The 23169-nt window shown below is 46.0% G+C and overlaps 1 protein-coding gene across 1 annotated transcript in view; it reads left to right on the top strand.

The window, feature by feature from the left end:
* The window catches only part of LOC124796227, a 166409-nt gene that overhangs the window by 108024 nt on the left and 35216 nt on the right, over window positions 1–23169 (top strand). The window contains exon 11 of the mRNA XM_047260318.1: window positions 13245–13475. Coding sequence (XP_047116274.1) covers window positions 13245–13475 — 231 coding nt within the window. The remainder of the gene's footprint in view (window positions 1–13244; window positions 13476–23169) is intronic.

The following is a 23169-nucleotide window of genomic DNA, read 5'->3' as shown; positions in this document are numbered from 1 at the left end:
CATATCGCAGCCATGGTCCGTGGACACTGAACGTTTCTTATCTGTATGAGGATGCATGTCGTGGGAGATCGCTGCTACATGGGACCACTGCCTCTGGAGTTTGCATGCACATCCTTCCACCTTAAATTGGTGGCTCGAGTGCGCCAAGTCAGCCGTCCGACAGACACTCATGGATATGGCCGTGACAGAGCGACGTCGGAATTTTATTACACTGCGCTGATGGGACTCATGACCCAACCGCCATCACGTGAACGGCAGACAGAGGTTAATTGTCTCTAAGCACACCTACTCTGTCTCACCACGGAACAGTTTGATGGAGTCCAAGTCCTGGCAAGGGTGCAGAATACCATCCCCACCAAAATGGCATCCGTATGTCACGTTATCAGACAGAGACACCACCTTATAACATCAGTAGAGGCAGTAGAGGGTGGACGCGTCGACTCGAAGTGCGCCATCGCTGCGGTATTCGTCCAGCATTACAGGTCGTTTTACGCCGAGAACCCACAGACTGTTGAGAGTACGAAGACATCCTGTGTGGTCTGCCTGACCCCAGAGTAGTGGCCCAGAATGACGTCCTGCTGGCTCCCATAACTGCTGAACATTTAACAGCGGCCTTGGCAGGCGACGCTCCGAACAAGCCACCGGGTCCAGACAGCTTACAGAACGAATTCTACTGCGCCTTCTGTCCCCTGATGGGCGTTCAGAGGATTCAAATGTTTCCAGACCTCCTCCGCGACTATTTTACCGTCCCCACAGATTTCCTCGAAGGCATTCTGATACCAGTTCTCAAACCGAGCTGTTTTCATCGTTATTACGACTATCGTCCTCTTACACTCCTGAACGCGGATTATAAACTTTTCGCCCGTATCCTTCGCACATGACTTCAGACCACCATCGGACACATGATCAGACGTGTTTAGGCAGTGGCAACAATATGCACAGGGCACTTGGCGCCTACCGCGACGTTACGGCGCTCGCAGCTGACTGCCGCCTCCGAGGTGCTCTTGTCACCATCGATTTTGATCACGCCCTTGATCGTATCGACCACAGTTTCCTTCGTGCCATGCTCGAACGCATGGGCCTGTCGCAGGCGTCATCAAGGATTATCTCACCGCTCAATTCACGGGGCACACTCTCGGATTATGATCAATGGCCACCAGACTGAACACATCACTCTTGGACGGTCGGTGCGACAGGGATGTCCTTTATCAGGAGTCTTATTCGCGGCGGCCCACGAACCCGTACTGCACTGCCATCGCCAACGACTGGAAGGCATCTGCATTCGAGACGTGACCTTCCGATGTACTGCCTTCGCAGACGACGTGGTGCTCTTCAAGCGGTCAGCCGATGAAATCCAGGCGACGCTTCAGTGGTTGTGCTGCTACGGCGCAGTATCGGGCAGCGTCGTCAAGATGCAGAGACGACATACATGGATGTCGGGAGAGGCCTTCTACACCTGACAGAGATACCCTTCCAAGAAGTTCTCTCACTGAACGCATTGGGGGTGCATTTCTCCAGTACAGTTCGCCGAACTGCGACAGCCACATATCACCGGCTACTACAGAGGGCACAGGCGCTGCTCTATGACAGCAGATTCCGCAATATGGATATTATTTTCCAAACGCGCTACGTCAGCACTTACCTAGCGTCCAAACTTAATTACTTTGCCCACATTCTTCCTCTGACAGTCTCCATGGCCCATAGTTTCTAGACGGTGTACAGACAGTTTGTGATTGCAGGTCATATGTTCAAAGATCGTTACACTACTTTAACGAAGCCTCCACTAGCAAGGGGCCTGGGGTTGACTCATGTTCACAACCGCGTGCGGGCATTGCACCTATGGACGATGTGGCTCACATGGACCGCGGCCAACAACAGCTTGACGGGGACGCTGCTACAGATTGTCGTGCCACGGGATCTTCATCCACCGGTCTCCGTGGCCCACATAGCCCCATCTCTTGCCCATATACGCGATTTCCTAGTCGAACATGACCTATGATCTACCGATGACGAAGGCACCGAGCACAAGAGATTACTACTGCATCTACCAGGCACGACAACTCCGTAACAACCTCGAACAAAAACACCCAACCATCCACTGTATCAGGGTGTGGCGAACTGTCCGCACCCTATACCTGCCCACGTAAACTCGTTCCTTGTGGTATGTGGTGGTGAACGACAAATTAGCCACACTCCAGCGCCTCCATTCCATACATCTCGCTGACAACGCTTTGTGTCCACACTGTGCAGTCGTCGATTTGGATGCGCACTGCCTGACAGGCAGCTGCTGGGATCTTGTACAATGTATGCTGGCGCTCCTGTTGCGACGATGGCCAGTCTACCACACCAGACGAACTCCTACACCCAGATACTGCTTACTTTCCCACTACCAGAACCGTCAACTAGCTGAAGGACATAGTGCTGTATTATGTTTTGCAAACCGCGCCTGAAAACGCTCTGGCATTGTGGGTCCAACTGACACCGACTCATGAGGCGTTCCGCCACCATGCATTGTACCACAACACGACTATCGAATTATTTAGGTGCATTATTCGTGGATCCTCCTGCCCCTTGGGTCGTTCCGAGTACTAGAAGACACACTTGTAAATGGTTCACGGCACGTGATTGATCCTCGGAGAAAATGGTTTAGAGGGAGACCCTCTTACATTCGCTATGCGACGACAACTCGGAAGCTTCTGGTGGCCGTTGTAGGATCCAGTTAAAAATAACAATAAGAAGACTAAAACAAAAAAATGGGTTCAAATGGCTCTGAGCACTATGGGACTTAACATCTGAGTGCATCAGTCCCCTAGACTTAGAACTATTTAAACCTAACTAACCTAAGGACATCACACACATCCATGCCCGAGGCAGGACTCGAATCTGCGACCGTAGCGGTCGCGCAGTTCCAGACTCAAGCACCTAGAACCGCTCGGCCTCAGCGGCCGGCAAGAATAAAACAAAATACCAAAAATATATATACAGGGTGAGTCATAAATGAGGGAAAATATGTCATGCAAATTGTCACACACTGAGCTACAAACAAATTCGTTATCCGCATGTTCCTGTGTCAACAATGCAATTGAATGGTAAAAATCTGGAAATATGAAGTGGAGCCAGCCGTGGTGGCCGTGCGGTTCTAGGCACTTCAGTCCAGAACCGTGGACTGCTATGGTCGCAGGTTCGAATCCTGCCTCGGGCATGGATGTGTGTGATGTCCTTAGGTTAGTTAGGTTTAAGTAGTTCTAAGTTCTAGGGGACTGATGACCTCAGATGCTGAGTCCCATAGTGCTCAGAGCCATTTATGAAGTGGAATTTTGGGTATTACTGTGCGTCGACATTGGCCAAGGGGACAGATCGACAACAGGGCACAACATGCGAGTGTTGCAGGTAGTCTAGCCGCTGACGAGAAGGCGAGGCATGCGGCGTCAAGCGACGGTCTGCGTGAGACCGCGAGCAATGACAGCGCCCACATCTCTCTCGCAGCGGTTACGCTGGCCGGTATTATGTATAGTGTCTAGTTGGCACAGGGAAACGACCGTGAGGAGGGGCTGCACTACTGTACATGAATGTTTTATAATTTGGTTTTTGTGTCCGAGACTTAGTCTTAAGAAACGATACATAGATGCAGAATACAAAATACAACTACACAAGTATGTGGCAGTTAATACAAGCGAATACAGTATAGCTGTACAAATCGAAACTAACATAGAAACACATGACCAGAAGCTGCAGTGGCAGTACTGTTCGAAATGACAGCCACGTTGTGTGTGGCAAAGTTGAACTCTTCGCAGGAAGGATTGCTGAACACGATCCAAGATGTCTGTATCTCTTTGCGTAATATCACAGGCATGTTGTATTCCATGTTGAGGGGTGTTGACACCAACAACCTCTCCTTCATACCCCACAAAAAGAAATCCAGTGGATTCAGGTCTGGTGATGTTGCTGGCAACGCTACAGGGCCTCCACGACCGATCCATTTCGAAGGAAAGGAATCGTCCAGGTGGCGTCGCACTGTGCCGCTGAAGTGAGCGGGGGCACCATCATGCATGTACCACAGGTTCATACGAGAGGCCAGACTAACGTCTTCCAACAATTCCGGTAATGTAGCATCCTTGAAACGCAGATACCGCTCTCCTGTAAACCTTTGTGGTATCACATGTGGCCCTATGAGATGGTGATCAATAATACCACACCAGATCGACACCGCATAGTTGTTGGTACCCTAGTATTTCTGTGCTGTGGGGGTTTTCTTCCGCCCACTCGTGCCAGTTATGCGAATTCACTATACCCTCCTTCGTGAAATAGGCTTCGTCGGTGAGCAGTATCGTTCGTGAAAAATGCAGGTCGTGGGTCTGACGCCATAGGATAAAGTTGCAGAAGTTAAACCTCCTCTGGTAGTCTTCCGGCAATAATGCCTGTACCTTCTGCATGCGAAAGGGATGGTAATGGTTCCTATGGAGTATTCGCATAACAGTAGATTGTGACACCGACTGCAGTGGCGAGAGACCTGGTGCTTATTGTTCGGTCCTCCGCAACAGTACGTAACACTTTTTCTTCGTCATCCTCACTGTACGTCGACGGTCGGTATATATACTTGAATATTTCCGGTATCTCAACTGCAGATTTTTCAGCGCTCTTTTAACTTTAGGACTCTATATCTCAGAATGAACAAAAATGGACTTGTACCACTATTGAAATAAGCCCTTCATATATGGTCCTATGAAGTTCTCTTGATCCTGTCGAAATCCTTTCCCTCCTTGGCTTTGGGAAGGCAGGAGTGGGACATGGAGGCCAGGCCTCGGAAGACGACCCCTGCCATCTTTTCCCCCGACCTCTCTGGCAGGTAGTAATAATAATAAAAAAAAGTTGGTAGAGCCTTTGCCCGAGAAAGGCAAAGGTCACGAGTTCGAGTCTCAGTCCAGCAGGAAGTTCCATTGTTGTTGTTGTTGTGGTCTTCAGTCCTGAGACTGGTTTGATGCACCTCTCCATGCTACTCTATCCTGTGCAAGCTTTTTCATCTCCCAGTACCTACTGCAACCAACATCCTTCTGAATCTGCTTAGTGTATTCATCTCTTGGTCTCCCCCTACGATTTTTACCCTCCACGCTGCCCTCCAATACTAAATTGGTGATCCCTTGATGCCCCAGAACATGTCCTACCAACCGATCCCTTCTTCTGGTCAAGTTGTGCCACAAACTTCTCTTCTCCCCAATCCTATTCAATACTTTCTCATTAGTTATGTGATCTACCCATCTAATCTTCAGCATTCTTCTGTAGCACCACATTTCGAAAGCTTCTATTCTCTTCTTGTCCAAACTATTTATCGTCCATGTTTCACTTCCATACATGGCTACACTCCATACGAATACTTTCAGAAATGACTTCCTGACACTTAAATCAATACTGGATGTTAACAAATTTCTCTTCTTCAGAAACGCTTTCCTTGCCATTGCCAGCCTACATCTTATATCCTCTCTACTTCGACCATCATCAGTTATTTTGCTCCCCAAATAGTAAAACTCCTTTACTACTTTAAGTGCCTCATTTCCTAATCTAATTCCCTCAGCATCACCCGACTTAATTAGACTACATTCCATTATCCTTGTTTTGCTTTTGTTGATGTTCATCTTATATCCTCCTTTCAAGACACTGTCCATTCCATTCAACTGCTCTTCCAAGTCCTTTGCTGTCTCTGACAGAATTACAATGTCATCGGCGAACCTCAAAGTTTTTATTTCTTCTCCATGAATTTTAATACCTACTCCGAATTTTTCTTTTGTTTCCTTTACTGCTTGCTCAATATACAGATTGAACAACATCGGGGACAGGCTACAACCCTGTCTGACTCCCTTCCCAACCACTGCTTCCCTTTCATGTCCCTCGACTCTTATAACTGCCATCTGGTTTCTGTACAAATTGTGAATAGCCTTTCGCTCCCTGTATTTTACCCCGGCCACCTTTAGAATTTGAAAGAGAGTATCCCAGTCAACATTGTCAAAAGCTTTCTCTAAGTCTACAAATGCTAGAAACGTAGATTTGCCTTTCCTTAGTCTTTCTTCTAAGATAAGTCGTAAGGTCAGTATTGCCTCACGTGTTCCAGTGTTTCTACGGAATCCAAACTGATCTTCCCCGAGGTTGGCTTCTACTAGTTTTTCCATTCGTCTGTAAAGAATTCGTGTTAGTATTTTGCAGCTGTGACTTATTAAGCTGATAGTTCGGTAATTTTCACATCTGTCAACACCTGCTTTCTTTGGGATTGGAATTATTATATTCTTCTTGAAGTCTGAGGGTATTTCGCCTGTCTCATACATCTTGCTCACCAGATGGTAGAGTTTTGTCAGGACTGGCTCTCCCAAGGCCGTCAGTAGTTCCAATGGAATATTGTCTACTCCGGGGGCCTTGTTTCGACTCAGGTCTTTCAGTGCTCTGTCAAACTCTTCACGCAGTATCGTATCTCTCATTTCATCTTCATCTACATCCTCTTCCATTTCCATAATATTGTCCTCAAGTACATCGCCCTTGTATAGACCCTTTATATACTCCTTCCACCTTTCTGCTTTCCCTTCTTTGCTTAGAACTGGGTTTCCATCTGAGCTCTTGATATTCATACAAGTCGTTCTCTTATCTCCAAAGGTCTCTTTAATTTTCCTGTAGGCGGTATCTATCTTACCCCTAGTGAGATAGGCCTCTACATCCTTACATTTGTCCTCTAGCCATCCCTGCTTAGCCATTTTGCACTTCCTGTCGATCTCATTTTTGAGACGTTTGTATTCCTTTTTGCCTGTTTCACTTACTGCATTTTTATATTTTCTCCTTTCATCAATTAAATTCAATATTTCTTCTGTTACCCAAGGATTTCTACTAGCCCTCGTCTTTTTACCTACCTGATCCTCTGCTGCCTTCACTACTTCATCCCTCAAAGCTACCCATTCTTCTTCTACTGTATTTATTTCCCCCATTCCTGTCAATTGCTCCCTTATGCCCTCCCTGAATCTCTGTACAACCTCTGGTTCTTTTAGTTTATCCAGGTCCCATCTCCTTAAATTCCCACCATTTTGCAGTTTCTTCAGTTTTAATCTACAGGTCATAACCAATAGATTGTGGTCAGAGTCCACATCTGCCCCTGGAAATGTCTTACAATTTAAAACCTGGTTCCTAAATCTCTGTCTTACCATTATATAATCTATTTGATACCTTTTAGTATCTCCAGGGTTCTTCCATGTATACAACCTTCTTTCATGATTCTTAAACCAAGTGTTAGTTATGATTATGTTGTGCTCTGTGCAAAATTCTACCAGGCGGCTTCCTCTTTCATTTCTGTCCCCCAATCCATATTCACCTACTATGTTTCCTTCTCTCCCTTTTCCTACACTCGAATTCCAGTCACCCAGGACTATTAAATTTTCGTCTCCCTTCACAATCTGAATAATTTCTTTTATTTCATCATACATTTCTTCAATTTCTTCGTCATCTGCAGAGCTAGTTGGCATATAAACTTGTACTACTGTAGTAGGTGTGGGCTTCGTATCTATCTTGGCCACAATAATGCGTTCACTATGCTGTTTGTAGTAGATTACCCGCATTCCTATTTTCCTATTCATTATTAAACCTACTCCTGCATTACCCCTATTTGATTTTGTGTTTATAACCCTGTAGTCACCTGACCAGAAGTCTTGTTCCTCCTGCCACCGAACTTCACTAATTCCCACTATATCTAACTTCAACCTATCCATTTCCCTTTTTAAATTTTCTAACCTACCTGCCCGATTAAGGGATCTGACATTCCACGCTCCGATCCGTAGAACGCCAGTTTTCTTTCTCCTGATAACGACATCCTCTTGAGTAGTCCCCGCCCGGAGATCCGAATGGGGGACTATTTTACCTCCGGAATATTTTACCCAAAAGGACGCCATCATCATGTAATCATACAGTAAAGCTGCATGCCCTCGGGAAAAATAACGGCTGTAGTTTCCCCTTGCTTTCAGCCGTTCGCAGTACCAGCACAGCAAGGCCGTTTTGTTTATTGTTACAAGGCCAGATCAGTCAATCATCCAGACTGTTGCCCTTGCAACTACTGAAAAGGCTGCTGCCCCTCTTCAGGAACCACACGTTTGTCTGGCCTCTCAACAGATACCCCTCCGTTGTGGTTGCACCTACGGTACGGCTATCTGTTTCATATCAGCACACATTCCGCTGCAGAGTGAAAATCTCGTTCTAGAGAAGATGGTGATTTCATTTTATTTTCGTGAAACAGACGCACTTTGACAGCTAGGAAACACGTCGCCCCAATTAACTGCTCGCATCCATGCCAAGGTCTGCAGTATTTTTCTCCAATTTCCGAGAGGTTCTCGCTAGATGGTAGCACTGACAGATAGGAGATATCGACGTTCCAACACTCAAAAATTCATATTACTTCAGCGGGACGTCTGTGCCCCCCGGACCACAAAAGGGTTAACTAGTAGAGGCGTCACATTCTACGAATGAATTTGTGTCTAACAGTTACGGCAGCCCTAAACAAATGCAAGTATTGTTAAAATGCCAAAGAAAAATTCTGTACCATTTGAAGAGAAAGTTTAGAATAAGAAACATTTCAGAGTAAAGTTTCAGTATTTTTGAGTCTATTCTGAAAGCAGTAGTTGCTGTTCCTGAAAGGTCGAAATCTTACATATTTAATTTAGAAACCACAATTTCATACCGAGCGAGGTGGCGCAGTGGTTAGCACACTGGATTCACATTCGGGAGAACGACGGTTCAATCCTGTCTCCGGCCATCCTGATTTAGGTTTTCCGTGATTTCCCTAAATCGTTTCAGGCAAATGCCGGGATGGTTCCTTTGAAAGGGCACGGTCAATTTCCTTCCCAATCCTTCCCTAACCCGAGCTTGCGCTCCGTCTCTAATGACCTCGTTGTCGACGGGACGTTAAACACTAACCACCACCACCACCACAATTTCATCTTTCACTCAATTATATATACTGCAAGATACAGGGGTCGGATAAAAATATGGAAATACTGCGAGAAATACATGCTCGAACATAAATACAGATTCTGGCAAAGTGTGCAGACTGCGCTGTTCTGTTTGGCCATGAGCGGCATGTGTGCAATGTTCTCAACACGTTGCAGCCATCACAAGAGCGTCCCGTGTAGTTGAGAGTGCGTTATGTTGGAGGTAAGTGAATTCGAACGTGGGCAAATTGTTGATAGTAGTACGGTAGATGAGTCCGCAACCAAGGTAGTTGAAGTGATTGGCGTTTCAGGAGGCACTGTATCGAAGATTTATGCCACATACAGGGAAGGACAAACGTCATCCGTTACGGCGCAACGCGGACAGAGTGCGTGTAGAGTGGTCGTGACAGACGGTCATCGTGAAGGAGTGAGACGAAGAGCAAGACGACGACAATTGCAAAAGTCACTGCAGAACTGAATGTCCCACTCGCGGAACTTGTCAGCACCCAAACAACACGAAGAGAGCTCTATAAGCAGGGAACTGCGCGGCGATCTGCAATTCCAAAAGCGTTCATTAGTGATGCAAGTGTTCGGAACAGGAAATCGCGGTGCCGAAGCCACGAAGCCTGGACTGTGGAGCAATGGAAGAAAGTCGTCTGGTCGGATGAGTATCGTTTCGCAATGTCTCCAACGTCTTGCCGAGTTCTCGTGAAACGCGGCGGGCGTTCGGTGATCATTTTGGCAGTCGCGTCGTTATGTTCCATGGACACTCGGTTGCTCTCCAAGGTCGCAGTACTGCCAAATACTTTGTGACCATTTTGGTTAATCTGATCCATCCCACGACACTCCTTTTGTTCCCAAATGGTGATTCTGTGTTGCAGGACGACAGGGCCCTTTCTCACACAGCTCGCACCGCCCGATACTGGTTTTGTGATCACAAAGGTGAACTGCCGCATTTCCCCCGGCTACCACCGTCACCATATTTAAATATTATTGAGACGTTGCGGTCTGCTTCGGAGAGAAGGGTGCGTGATCGCTCTCCACCTCCGTCATCGGTTGTTTCACACGAAGAAGGATGCAAGATTCCCTTGAAAACCATATGGGGCATACCGTTATCCAATCTGAAACGTCTGAAAGCTGTTTTGCATGGCAACCGCTTTCCTACACCGTGTTAGACAAGATGATGGGCCGCGTGTTCGGTGATTCCATGTTTTTGTCCCTCTCCTGTGTGTGCATATAGTAGAAGTAGCTTGCGGTTGCAAAGATCCGTCAGAAATCTGTCTCTTAGAGTTCTGTACATGTACCTTGGCTGTAATCTCAGTCAAATGAAACAAATTGTGTATCTCCACACTAAATGACGATACTTGAGCCGCTTGCGGTAGCCACGCGATCTAGGGCATCTTACCACGGTTCGCGCGTGTGGTCCTTAGCGTAAGCTAATTTAAGAGGGATGAGACGTCAAACAGGCCAACTTGGAGCAGGAGAGGCACCACAGGATATTTTAATTTCCACTGTCTATACTTTTGCAAATAAATTGATAAAACTCTGCCAACATGACCAGTAAGGATTCAGTATTCACACTCATAGCAGCGAAACTTCAAAAACACAACAAAATAATTTTTTTACGTGTGAAATTTCATCAGTTTTTCACTTACTATTGGCTGCATTTATTGCTATAGGTGCACTTTTCTTCATAACTAAGAGATATTCTTCAGTGAACTTAGTACAGCTTACAAACCATACTTACAGGTTTATGAAACTCTATAATCTATTTAATCTATAAAAAAATGAATGACCTGTTACATTTTAAATTTTATGTTTAGAAAAAAACTCAAATTTTACAGTTAATTACCTCAATTTTTACCACAGTTTTTAATAGATTTGGAAAATTTCAGAGTTTCATACAGCTGTAAGTATGATTTGTATGCTGTGCAAATTTCATCGAAGAATCACTCTTACTTATGAAGAAAAGAGTACCTATATCAACAAATGCAGCCACAAATAAGTGAAAAATGATGAAATATCACACATAAAAAAGTTTATTTTGGGTTTTAACTGCAAACACGGCTAATACAAGGAGCTGCAAATCAAAAAGATTTAAGTTATTTTGGTACGTTTATGAACTTCCACTGCTGTGAGTGTGAATCCTGAATCCTTTCCTGGTTATGCTGACAAAATTTTATGAATTTATTTGCAAAAGTATAGACAGTGGAAATTAAAATGTCCTGTAATGCCTCTCCTGCTCCAAGTCCTACCCTTCTTAAGTTAGATTACGTAGTGTGTAAGCCTAGGTGCCCATGACGTCAGTAGTTTGGTCCCATAGGAACTTACCACCACCACGACCATGATACTTCAGATACTTCAGTACATCTTGCAACTCATGATGAATAAGTCCTCGTAAATGTTCCACTATGTACACGATATTTAAAAATAATTACGTTCATAACTCTCTATGCCAATCATACTGTATGACTGCCATACAGGTTTATGAACATAATAATTTTTGACCATACCATATGACCAGCACTGAAAGATTTAAGTCGAAACAAGGCCCCGGGAGTAGACAACATCCCATTAGAACTAATGACAGCTCTGGGAGAGCCAGGCCTAACAAAACTCTACCATCTAGTGAGCAAGATGTATGAGACAGGGCAAATACCCTCAGACTTCAAGAAGAATGTAATAATTCCAATCCTAAAGAAAGCAGGTGTTGACAGATGTGAAAGTTACTGAACTATCAGTTTAATAAGCCACAGCTGCAAAATACTAACACGAATTCTTCACAGACGAATGGAAAAACTGACAGAAGCCGACCTCAGGGAAGATCAGTTTGGATTGCATAGAAATGTTGGAACACGTGAGGCAATACTGACACTATGACTTACAGATTAAGGAAAGGCAAACCTACGTTTCTAGCATTTGTAGACTTATAGAAAGCTTTCGACAATGTTGACCGGGATACTCTCTTTCAAATTCTGAAGGTGGCAGGGGTAAAATACAGGGAGCGAAAGGCTATTTACAATTTGTACAGAAACCAGATGGCAGTTATAAGAGTCGAGGGACACGAAAGGGAAGCAGTGGTTGGGAAGGGAGTGAGACAGGGTTGTAGCCTATCCTTGATGTTATTCAATCTGTATATTGACCAAGCAGTAAAGGGAACAAAAGAAAAGTTCGGAGTAGGTAGTAAAATCCATGGAGAAGAAATAAAAACTTTGAGTTTCACCGATGACGTAATACTGTCAGAGACAGCAAAGGACCTGGATGAGCAGCTGAACGGAATGGACAGTGTCTTGAAAGGAGGATATAAGATGAACATCAACAGAAGCAAAACGAAGATAATGGAATGTAGTCGAATTAAATCGGGTGATTCTGAGGGAATTAGATTAGGAAATGAGACACTTAAAGTAGTAAAGGGTGTTTTGCTATTCAGGGAGCAAAATAACTGATGATGGTCGAAGTAGAGAGGATATAAAATGTAGACTGGCAATGGCAAGGAAAGCATTTGTGAAGAAGAGAAATTTGTTAGCATTGAGTATAGATTTAAAGGTCAGAAAGTCGTCTCTGAAAGTATCTGTATGGAGTGTAGGCATGTATGGAAGTGAAAAGTGGACGATAAATAGTTTGGACAAGAAGAGAATAGAAGCTTTCGAAATATGGTGCTACAGAAGAATACTGAAGATTAGTTGGGTAGATCACATAACTAATGAGGAGGTGATTAATAGAATTGGAGAGAAGAGAAATTTGTGGCACAACTTGACTAGAAGAAGGTATCGGTTGGTAGGGCATATTCTGAGGCATCAAGGGATCACAAATTTAGTATTGGAGGGCAGCGTGGAGGGTAAAAACCGTAGAGGGACACCAAGAGATGAATACACTAAACAGATTCAGAAGGATGTAGGTTGCAGTAGGTACTGGGAGATGAAGAAGCTTTCACAGGATAGAGCAGCATTGAAAGCTGCATCAAACCAGTCTCTGAACTGAAGACCACAACAACAACCGTATGACCCACTTCACCGACTGTCCTCTTCAGATGTCACCACGTTTCTATCTTGAAAACTCATACTGTCCTTTTGCACAACGACAGCACCGAGGCTCTTGCTGGCTGAGCGGTAACCTGTAGAGAACTGCAAACAAAAATAAAGAGTCCAATCATGCGCTTAGCCTTAGAACAGTGGCCAGCAGGAGCCCCCCCCCCCCCCACCTCGCAGCCGCCCCTGGCTCTGTGTCTCGCCTGTGCTGTGGGATCGTGTGTGTGTGGTGGAGATGGGTTGAGCTGAGGGTCGGGCGGCTCGGCAGGTACGGCGGTCGCGCAACCTGGCCGCGCTGCGGCTGGAGGGGGCGGCGCGGCTGGGGGAGGTGCTGCCGGCGCTGCTGGGGCTGGCGGACAGCGCCTCGCTGCAGCTGCTCGACCTGGGCTCGCAGCGGCTCTGCCTCGACGACGGCGCCGCGCAGCTCGTGTGCCAGGCGCTCGCCCGCAACTCCACGCTGCGCCTGCTCAGCCTCGACGGCTGGACCTTCCGCACCGAGGTACGTACCGGTCGCCGGCGCTTGCCTCAGCTGCTCGCGCCTCTTTCTGCCTGCAAGGGTCTCCGCGTGGCAGCCGTGACGGCACGCTGCTAAGAAAATGTTTGTTTTGGCAAGTAAATGCACACCACTTGTTCGACTTCCTACAGTTTGCTTACGAGGTGACACGTTTCGCCACAATTTTTCGATTCAGCAGCTGCCCAGGAGTAGTTACCGGTGAGTCTAGTGGATCACACGACCGTGGTCCGAAAAACTTTTTGGTTCCTGACGTTTTGTCCAAAATTGCACCAGACATTTCTGGGCTCTGAGTCTCACCGACTGACGAGTCAGACGTCAGGGAGCGACACAGACACTGCATAAAATGGGCATCGTCGAGTGAAACTGATCGACAATTCTGAGAGACAGATACGTAATGCATTCACCCTCAGGCGAGTTCAATCTATGGAGTAAGAAGACACCTACCACTTTGGACTTTTTGCCGTATTTTGGTGCCATGTCGTCAAGAATCGGAAGAGTTCTCGGAAGATTTAACATTAAGTGTGTTTTTCGACCATCTGCAAAACTGAGAAACCTGTTCGGTTCGGTTAAGGACGATCTCGGCCTGAGGAAATGTGGTGAGTACAAGATTCCTTGTCAGTATGGAGCAGTATATATAGGCCAGACATTTCGCACAGTACAAGAACGCTGCGATGAACATCAGCTTCATACACGCCTTCGTCGACCGGAAAAGTCGGCACCTGAGGAACACACTGTCTGAATACAGAGCATCCCATCATTTTTGAAAATACGCAAGTTTTATCCCCTACATCATCTTTCCTGGACTGCGTCATTAAGGAGGTAATACATACCCCTACAGCCGATAATCTCATCACGAGGTATGCGGGATCTCGACTGAACACAGCCTGGAACCCTGCATTGGCTGCTATTAAATCACGACGCAAAAAACAAGATTTTTAGATAACAGGCCACTCATAAAATTGGTCTACTACGGTTTTTTAATGAGTCTAGCCGCACTGTTAGTAAACACAGAGTACAGCTGTAATATTACTGGGCTTTCCGTCGTATGAAAGCTGTGAGTACCCTTGGAAAGGCATTCACCTAACTGTGCATTAAATGATCAACTTATGAGACGGGACCCATTCTTTGAAAGACATTTGTTTTATATAATTTACGTAACTGTAAAGATGCGCATCTAGCGCGAACGCTAATACATCGATTGTGCAGTCAAAGAAAAATTTTAACAGAAGCTGAACTGAGCGTTCCACTTCCATCTAAATAAAAAATTTGACGGTAAAAACCTTTGTAGATCTTCAGATTTTATCGTACTTCTTCTTGTAATGTGAAAGCGTAAAGAAGGTCGTCTTTAAGCCATAAAAGTGAGCAGTCTTGCCAGCGTACAGACAACAGTTATTAATTAGTAAAATTCAAGTAATTTATGTTCGATACTGTAAATCGGCAAGCTATTGTTATGAAGGTCTTGAACGGTGCAAGAATTGTCTCGAAGGGAGGACAAAAGTAATGACTGTAATTTGTGACAAAAACGAGAACCAAGAAGCTAGCACAGGACAGGCCGAAATCTGAACGCATCATACAGTCAGAAAATTACTTATGTTTATAAATAAGCCCTAATTGCTTGTGAGAATTGATGTGTTGGCAGAAGAGCCAACACCGTGTTGCTAGAGGAGGCTGAAATGCACGCGTTAAGCTCACGCAGGCTGGCGTGATGTCTGGAACAGTTAAGGGAATTTATAGTAGCAAATAAAGTACGTAGTTGATGTAACACTTAACTTTAATCCATAATTGGAGAACATCGCTCTTGTTGATACAATAATAACAATCTCAATATAAACTGGTAATGGCGCCTTGCTAGGTCGTAGCAAATGACGTAGCTGAAGGCTATGCTAACTATCGTCTCAGCAAATGAGAGCGTATTTGTCAGTGAACCCTTCCTAGCAAAGTCGGCTGTACAACTGGAGCGGGTGCTAGGACGTCTCTCTAGACCTGCCGTGTGGCGGCGCTCGGTCTGCAATCACTGACAGTGGTGACACGCGGGTCCGACGTATACTAAGGGACCGCGGCCGATTTAAAGGTTACCACCTAGCAAGTGTGGTGTCTGGCGGTGACACCACATTCCTCCCCCCAAATTGGCGTACGGTTGTGTTATAAGGCTTCCGCCCGCCGTGGGGAGGACCCCATGTTGACGTATGCGACGGGGTGGGGAGCCTAACAACAGGCGAGGCTGTGCCACCCGCACCCTGCCATTCGGTCCGAGGGGAGCTAGGAAACGCCTGAAAACCTAGTCCAGCGTGCACGCCAACATGCGGTGTATGCGCCCGTAAAGAGACAGGAGGAGCCGTAGGGTCGACCTCCATCGCGTCGGGGCACCCGACGGGCGAAGACGACAACTGGTCCCGAGCGGGCAAGAGTTCCATGTCGGAGGACAGCTGGTCACGGGAAGCGATCGGCGGCGCGTGACCCAGGGAGGCGCTTGGCGGCTGCAGCGAAGCGTTCACTGCGGGCGTCGCCGGCGGGAGAACAGGCGGCAGCGGCGGTTGCGGCGGCGCGTCGCCATGGGGCAAAATGGAAGGCAGCGTCGGCAACACCTGGGGCTGAGGCGAGCCAGTAGATGGGTCCCCAGGGCGCTGACCGGACGGCACCGTCGCTGAAAGCAGACGGGGAACGGCAGAACCAGGCGACGACAGAGGCGCAGCTGATTGAGATGCCGGCGCACCTCACCAGAGGCCCCCAAAACCAGATACATAGCGCGGCCGAGGCAGCGAAGAATGCGCCCTGCGAGCCAACGCCGTGAACCTCGATAGTTGCGATAGTATACAACGTCGCCTGGAGCAAAAGCAGGTGGCTGCCGCTGCACAGGAACCTGATGCGGCGGATGTAGCAAAGACATCAAGGTTCGATGAGGACGACCGTGGAGCAACTCAGCCGGCGAGCGACCATCTCGGGGCTGAGAGCGATACGCGGACAAGAAGAGCAATAACGCCAATAACGCGTCCTCCCGAGAATGCGACTCTTTCAGCTTCAACATCTGTGACTTGAAAGTGCGGACCAATCGTTCAGCGGCACCGTTTGACTGAGACGAAAACGGCGCGGATGTCAGATGTTGAATACCATTGGCCGTGCAGAATGATTGAAATTCGGCGGGCATGAATTGTGGACCATTGTCGGAAACAATAGACTGTGGAAGACAAAAGATAGCGGATAACGCTTGGATGGTGGCAGATGACGTCGTGGAAGACATCCGGACAACAAAAGGAAAAGTAATGAATGAATCTACCACAACCAACCATCGAGCATTCCAGAATGGACCAGCAAAATCGATGTGTAAGCGTTGCCAAGTGGTAGTGGCTTTCGGCCATGCAAAGAATTTCCGCGGTGGTGCGGATTGTTGTTCAGCACACGCCATGCAAGAAGAGCACATATTCCTAATCGCAGCATCGATTTCGAACCACGTACAGCGCTGACGAGCAAGTTGTTTCGTTCTCACTATACCCCAATGTCCTTGGTGGAGAAGCCGTAAGACAGAGGACTGTAACGAACGTGGGACCACGACCCTGGACTGATCATTATCAGAACGCAACAGCAAAACACCACGCCAAACAAAAAGTCTCTCCTTGTGAGCAAAAAATCGACGAACCAACGGATCCTCGATCCGTGACGTTGACAAGGGCCATTGCGTAGCAACAAAATGCAAAACGGTAGCAAGGACAGGGTCAGCAGCTGTGGCTGTAGCTATACGACGAAAATCGATCGGAAACGATTCGACCACGTCATCGGTTTCCGCATCAAGGAACATGCAAGCAAGTTCGGAAGAGTCGAATGCTCTATCCTCAGCAACAGGCAACTGGGACAACGCATCGGCGTTTCCGTTCTTAGCAGTGGACCGATACAAGATATCGTAGCGGTACTGCGAGAGGCATCGATTTCGAACCAAGTACAGCGCTGACGAGCAAGTTGTTTCGTTCTCACTATACCCCAATGTCCTTGGTGGAGAAGCCGTAAGACAGAGGACTGTAACGAACGTGGGACCACGACCCTGGACTGATCATTATCAGAACGCAACAGCAAAACACCACGCCAAACAAAAAGTCTCTCCTTGTGAGCAAAAAATCGACGAACCAACGGATCCTCGATCCGTGACGTTGACAAGGGCCATTGCGTAGCAACAAAATGCAAAACGGTAGCAAGGACAGGGTCAGCAGCTGTGGCTGTAGCTATACGACGAAAATCGATCGGAAACGATTCGACCACGTCATCGGTTTCCGCATCAAGGAACATGCAAGCAAGTTCGGAAGAGTCGAATGCTCTATCCTCAGCAACAGGCAACTGGGACAACGCATCGGCGTTTCCGTTCTTAGCAGTGGACCGATACAAGATATCGTAGCGGTACTGCGAGAGGAAAATAGACCAGCGAATGAATTTCTGCGCTGTACATGGAGGTACAGGCTTGTTCGGATGAAAAAGTGACGTCAAGGGTTTGTGGTCTGTGATGATGGTAAAGTGACGACCATACAAGAAATCATGAAACTTAGTAATACCAAATACGAAAGCCAAGGCTTCTTTCTCGATCTGGGAATAATTTCTTTGCGCAGACGAGAGCAATTTGGACGCAAAGGCAATAGGACGATCGTGTGAACCATCTTTGTGCGCAAACACAGCACCGATCCCGAAATCCGATGCATCTACCATCAACAAAAGGGGTTTCTGGGGATTGAATGGCGTAAGGCAAGTGTTGGAAAGCAACGCCGATTTCAACTGGCGAAAGGCGCGTTCGCATTCCGTCGTCCAGACGAACGGAACACTTTTACGGCGTAAGCGATGAAGTGGAGCTGAAATGGAAGAGGCGTGGCGCACATATTTATGGTAGTAATTGATTTTTCCCAGCACACTCTGTAGCTGCTTCAAATTCTGCGGCGAAGGCAAGTCTTGTATGGTACGGAGGTGCTCGGGAGTGGGATGTATGCCTTGGGCATTGAGTACATGGCCCAGATAGGGTAAGTCACGAGCAAAAAACACACATTTATCCTTCCGCAAGCGAAGACCATTTTGTCGCAAGACCTGAAATAATGTTCTGATATTGGCTAAATGTTCGTCTTCTGTCTTTCCGGAGATCACAATATCGTCCAGATAGTTTGCTGCAGTAGGGACCGAGGCACAAACAGTTTGCAGATATTGCTGAAACAATGCAGGGGCGGATGCACACCCGAATGGCAGTCTTTTGAATCGATACAAACCAAGATTCGTGTTAACCACCAAAACTCGCTGGGATTCTTCGTCCACCGGTATTTGCAAGTACGCATCTGCTAGGTCCAACTTCGAAAAATATTGATCCGGGCACAGTTTGTCAAAAAGATCTTCCGGGCGGGGTAAAGGAAAAGTTGCTATCACTAGTTGTGGATTCACTGTGGCCTTGAAGTCCACACAAAGTCTCAATTTTCCGGAAGGTTTTGGCAAAATTACTAAGGGTGAGGTCCAGAGAGAAGCCTGCACACGTTCAATTACACCTTGTGATTCCAAATCGTGTAATGTTCTTGCGACCTCATCACGCAATGCGTGGGGAACATTGCGTGCTCTGAAAAATTTCGGTTGCACGTTTACTTTCAGTTCCAAATGTGCTTTATAGTTCTTAGCGCAACCAAGGCCCGGTGCAAAAATGTCTGCAAACTCTTCACATAGACAAGAAACACTGGCTGAAGGCACAGTCTGGTTCACTGATAGGACCTGATTGTCTATAGACAAGTTAAACAACTGAAATAAATCTAAACCAAACAAGTTCACTGCAGAAGAAGAACAAAGTACGTAAAATGACACAAGTTTTGTTTGTCCCTTGTATGTTGCAAGAAGGGTACACTGTCCTAACACTGGGATAGCTTGTCTTGAATAACTATTTAACTGAACATTTGCAGCATGCAACGGAGGGGTGCCCAGCTGTTTGTACGTGTCTTTATTGATCAATGAAACTGCAGCTCCGGTATCGAGCTGCAATGGTATCACGTTGCCATGAATGTCCAAGTCTACAAAAAGTTTATTGTCCTGCTGACGACAAGAGCGACTGTCACGTGCAACGTGGACAGACACTGGTACAGAATCACTTGCGACTCGACGGGATTTCCGGCGACGTCGATGCACACTATTTGTGGGATGAACACAGTCACTGCGAGAGAGAGTGGCACTGGGCGGAGTGGAATTAACTACATGAATTTCCATGGGCGAAGGTTCACGAGCCTGAGTATTCTTGGTTCGATTCCAATTCCGGCGCGAAGCAAAGGGCCTGGAATGGTTGTGAGTGTGCAAATAGCTTGGCGGGACGGGCAATTCACACGCAAATGTCTAGTTGCACACTGCGGACATGACTTTAGCACTGCATTTGCTTGCTTGTGCAGCACACGTAGCGGAGAGCTTGGCAGCAGCTGTGCGGACGGGCGCGAGGGCTGTTTACTGTTCCGTGCAGCTCGCCCAGCGGGCCGCTTAATGTGACTCATGGCTTGCGAAGTGGCAAACGATTCCTGAGCAAAGTCAAGTGTGTCCTGCCTATCCAATATGTCCATCACTTGTTGAAGGGAGGGATTGACTAGTTTCAAAATCTGATCCCTTATACGAACATCAGAAACGTTCTGTGCAATTGCATCACGTACCATAGTATCTGAATAAGGGAGTCCACATTCACACTCAAAAGCACAATCCCTAGTAAGGCCTTGCAAGGTTGCAACCCACTCCCGATTAGTTTGACCGGCCGTACATTTGGTACGAAAGAACGTATACCGTTTGGCAACTACATTGACTGATTCTTTGAAATATGCATCTAATGCAGACAAAATTTCTTCGTTGGACAGAGTTGCTATGTCGCATCGGGGAAACAATTTCACTATCACAAGGTAGGTGGACACACCTACACAAGAAAGCAAAAAAGGCTGCCGCTCAATATCTTGAATTCTGTAGGTGGCGAGATGGAATCCAAATTGGCATGACCACTCCGTCCAGCTTTCCAGTGCTGCATCAAAAGGACGAAAAGGTGGTGCAACTGCGTGTTGTGGCTGCGGTAGCGGTGGAGCGGCGGCCGCCGCCTAGTTTTGCATCGCACGTTGACCCTGGACGAGCTGTCCAAGGGCATCCAATAAGGCCTGCATCTGCTGATTCTGCAAGCAATAAAATTCGGACAGTACATCTGGAGATTGTGGCGAAGCCATGACACAAGTAAATTACGGTAATATAGTTAGGAACGAAAAATCCTCGTCGCCATGTGATGTGTTGGCAGAAGAGCCAACACCTTGTTGCTAGAGGAGGCCGAAATGCGCGCGTTAAGCTCACGAAGGCTGGCGTGATGTCTGGAACAGTTTAGGGAATTTATAGTAGCAAATAAAGTACGTAGTTGATGTAATACTTAACTTTAATCCATAATTGGAGAACATCGTTCTTGTTGATACATTAATAACAATCTCAAAATAAACTGGTAATGGCGCCTTGCTAGGTCATAGCAAATGACGTAGCTGAAGGCTATGCTAACTATCGTCTCGGCAAATGAGAGCGTATTTGTCAGTGAACCCTTCCTAGCAAAGTCCGCTGTACAACTGGGGCGGGTGCTATGACGTCTCTCTAGACTTGCCGTGTGGCGGCGCTCGGTCTGCAATCACTGACAGTGGCGACACGCGGGTCCGACGTATACTAACGGACCGCGGCTGATTTAAAGGTTACCACCTAGCAAGTGTGGTGTCTGGCGGTGACACCACATTCCTCCCCCCAATTATTTGAATATTTTAGTGTTTACCAGATTTATTATTCTATTCTTTTCCCTAATTTTTTTAGCTTCATGTCATATTATTTTTATGAATATCAAACAGCCTTTACTACAGCAGATAATACTGCGGTTTTCTGGTCGTAGAAAGAAGGCCGGTCCTCGTTTTCTATACAACTCATAGCCGCCCCATTTATTAATGATTTCATATGCAAGTGCAATTTTTTTTTATTTTTCATTGTTAAAGGCCTATTAGGTAATTATATAGTTCATACTGATTACGTAAAGGAATCCGGGTTTTCCTTTTCCAAATAACAGAAGCCTTTGCGTAATCAAAAACTAGCCTCCTTCTGACAACGATCAGGAGCCGATCAGAAGACGGACGTCTTCGTCCGCTTTTGTGTTTCCTGTGGCAAATCTGTGCCAAACTGGGAACACGACATTCTAGTAAGAAACACAATACATATATAATTATCAGATTACAATTGAAAAAAATTGAAATACATTTAATTGAATTTATTTTTTCTTTTACCACACTAGACAGCGCACACGCAGGAGAGCCGCTCTTCGATTTTCGGCAGAGGGCGTTTTAGTATGGCACGCAAATCATTGCGCATGCCTGATTTCCGCTCCTGCACATTCTTCGCTCGCGTGCTCTACAAACGGAGCGTCAATGTGCCGATACTAGCCACTAGCAAGGTTGAACCACCTGAAGATGTCGGACAGTTTCTCTGAGGAAATATTGTAGAATTTGCACAATGTGATCTGGCGGCAAATCTGTGAAGACTATCAACTTATCCGCCAGGACAGCTTGAAGAATCACAGAAATAAAACTAAACTATTGATTGACATCCGTCAAGGATGAAATCTTGTCTATCGATTCTGCAGAAATACTGTCCCATATATAACCAAGTTTCATAGCTCTTCTCTTAAAACCATTTACTTCTGCGCCTGAATAGCCAGTTTTCTTTAAAGCTTGCTTCAAACATTTTAATTCAGCATCCAGGTGCTCTGGTGTGCAAAGTTGTAAGGTGGCTATTGATACATCCTGCTTCACCCGCAGGATAGGACAGGTAATTTAAATTGTGGAAAGGGGCCAAATAAGCGGCTGTCAGTTACACTCGAACATACAACTTTATTTAGTTGATCTAACATTACAAGAACCAAGAAATTAAAAAAAAAGAACTTTCATCTTTGGAACTTGATCACCAGCTGAATGCGCCGTACTATCTGATGCCTTAAGGCAAGACCACTTTAATTTAAAAACGGCTGAAGGCCAATAACCTAAAACTCAAGCATAATCAGAAATTTAAAAACAAGCCTTATCTTACAACAGTTCTTTATTTATGCTGAAGGCCCAAAGAATCTGAGATATTCAGAGCAAACACCTTGAGTTCAAAATCGCCTGGAAGCAAAACACTTAACGCGAAACCACATTAAATTAAAAAAAACAATGGCCTTACGTAAAACAGTTTTTAATTAGGCAAAAATAAACCAAAACATAAATTTAAAAGGTAAAGTCTTATCTTAAAACAGTTTTTAGTTAGGCTGAAGGCCCAAAGAATCAGACACTTTAAGAGCAAACAAGTTAAATTCAAAATCGGCTGAAGGTCTAACAATTAAAACTCCATAATATTACATTTTTTAAATACTAAAGGTCTCACGTGAAACATTTCTTTAAATCAGGCTGAAGGCCTTAAGAACAAAACAACTTAACCTCAAAATTGGGTGAAGGCCCAACACTTAAAATTCAACAACATTAAATTTTTTTAAATGTCTAAGGCCTTACGTGAAACAGTTCTTTAAATTAGGCTGAAGGCCTAAAGAATCTTACGCCTTAAGGGCAAAATAACATTAATTTTTAAAATATAACGACTAGAATCCATACAAGTACAAACAACAAAAACAAATAAAAAAGGGCAGTACTCGCAAGGGCGCTCAGATGTTCTA

The sequence above is a fragment of the Schistocerca piceifrons genome, chromosome 4 (genome assembly GCF_021461385.2).
Source record: "Schistocerca piceifrons isolate TAMUIC-IGC-003096 chromosome 4, iqSchPice1.1, whole genome shotgun sequence".
Classification (NCBI taxonomy): domain Eukaryota; kingdom Metazoa; phylum Arthropoda; class Insecta; order Orthoptera; family Acrididae; genus Schistocerca; species Schistocerca piceifrons.
The sequence above is the reverse complement of the archived record's forward strand: the minus strand, read 5'-3'. Positions and strand labels throughout refer to the sequence as shown.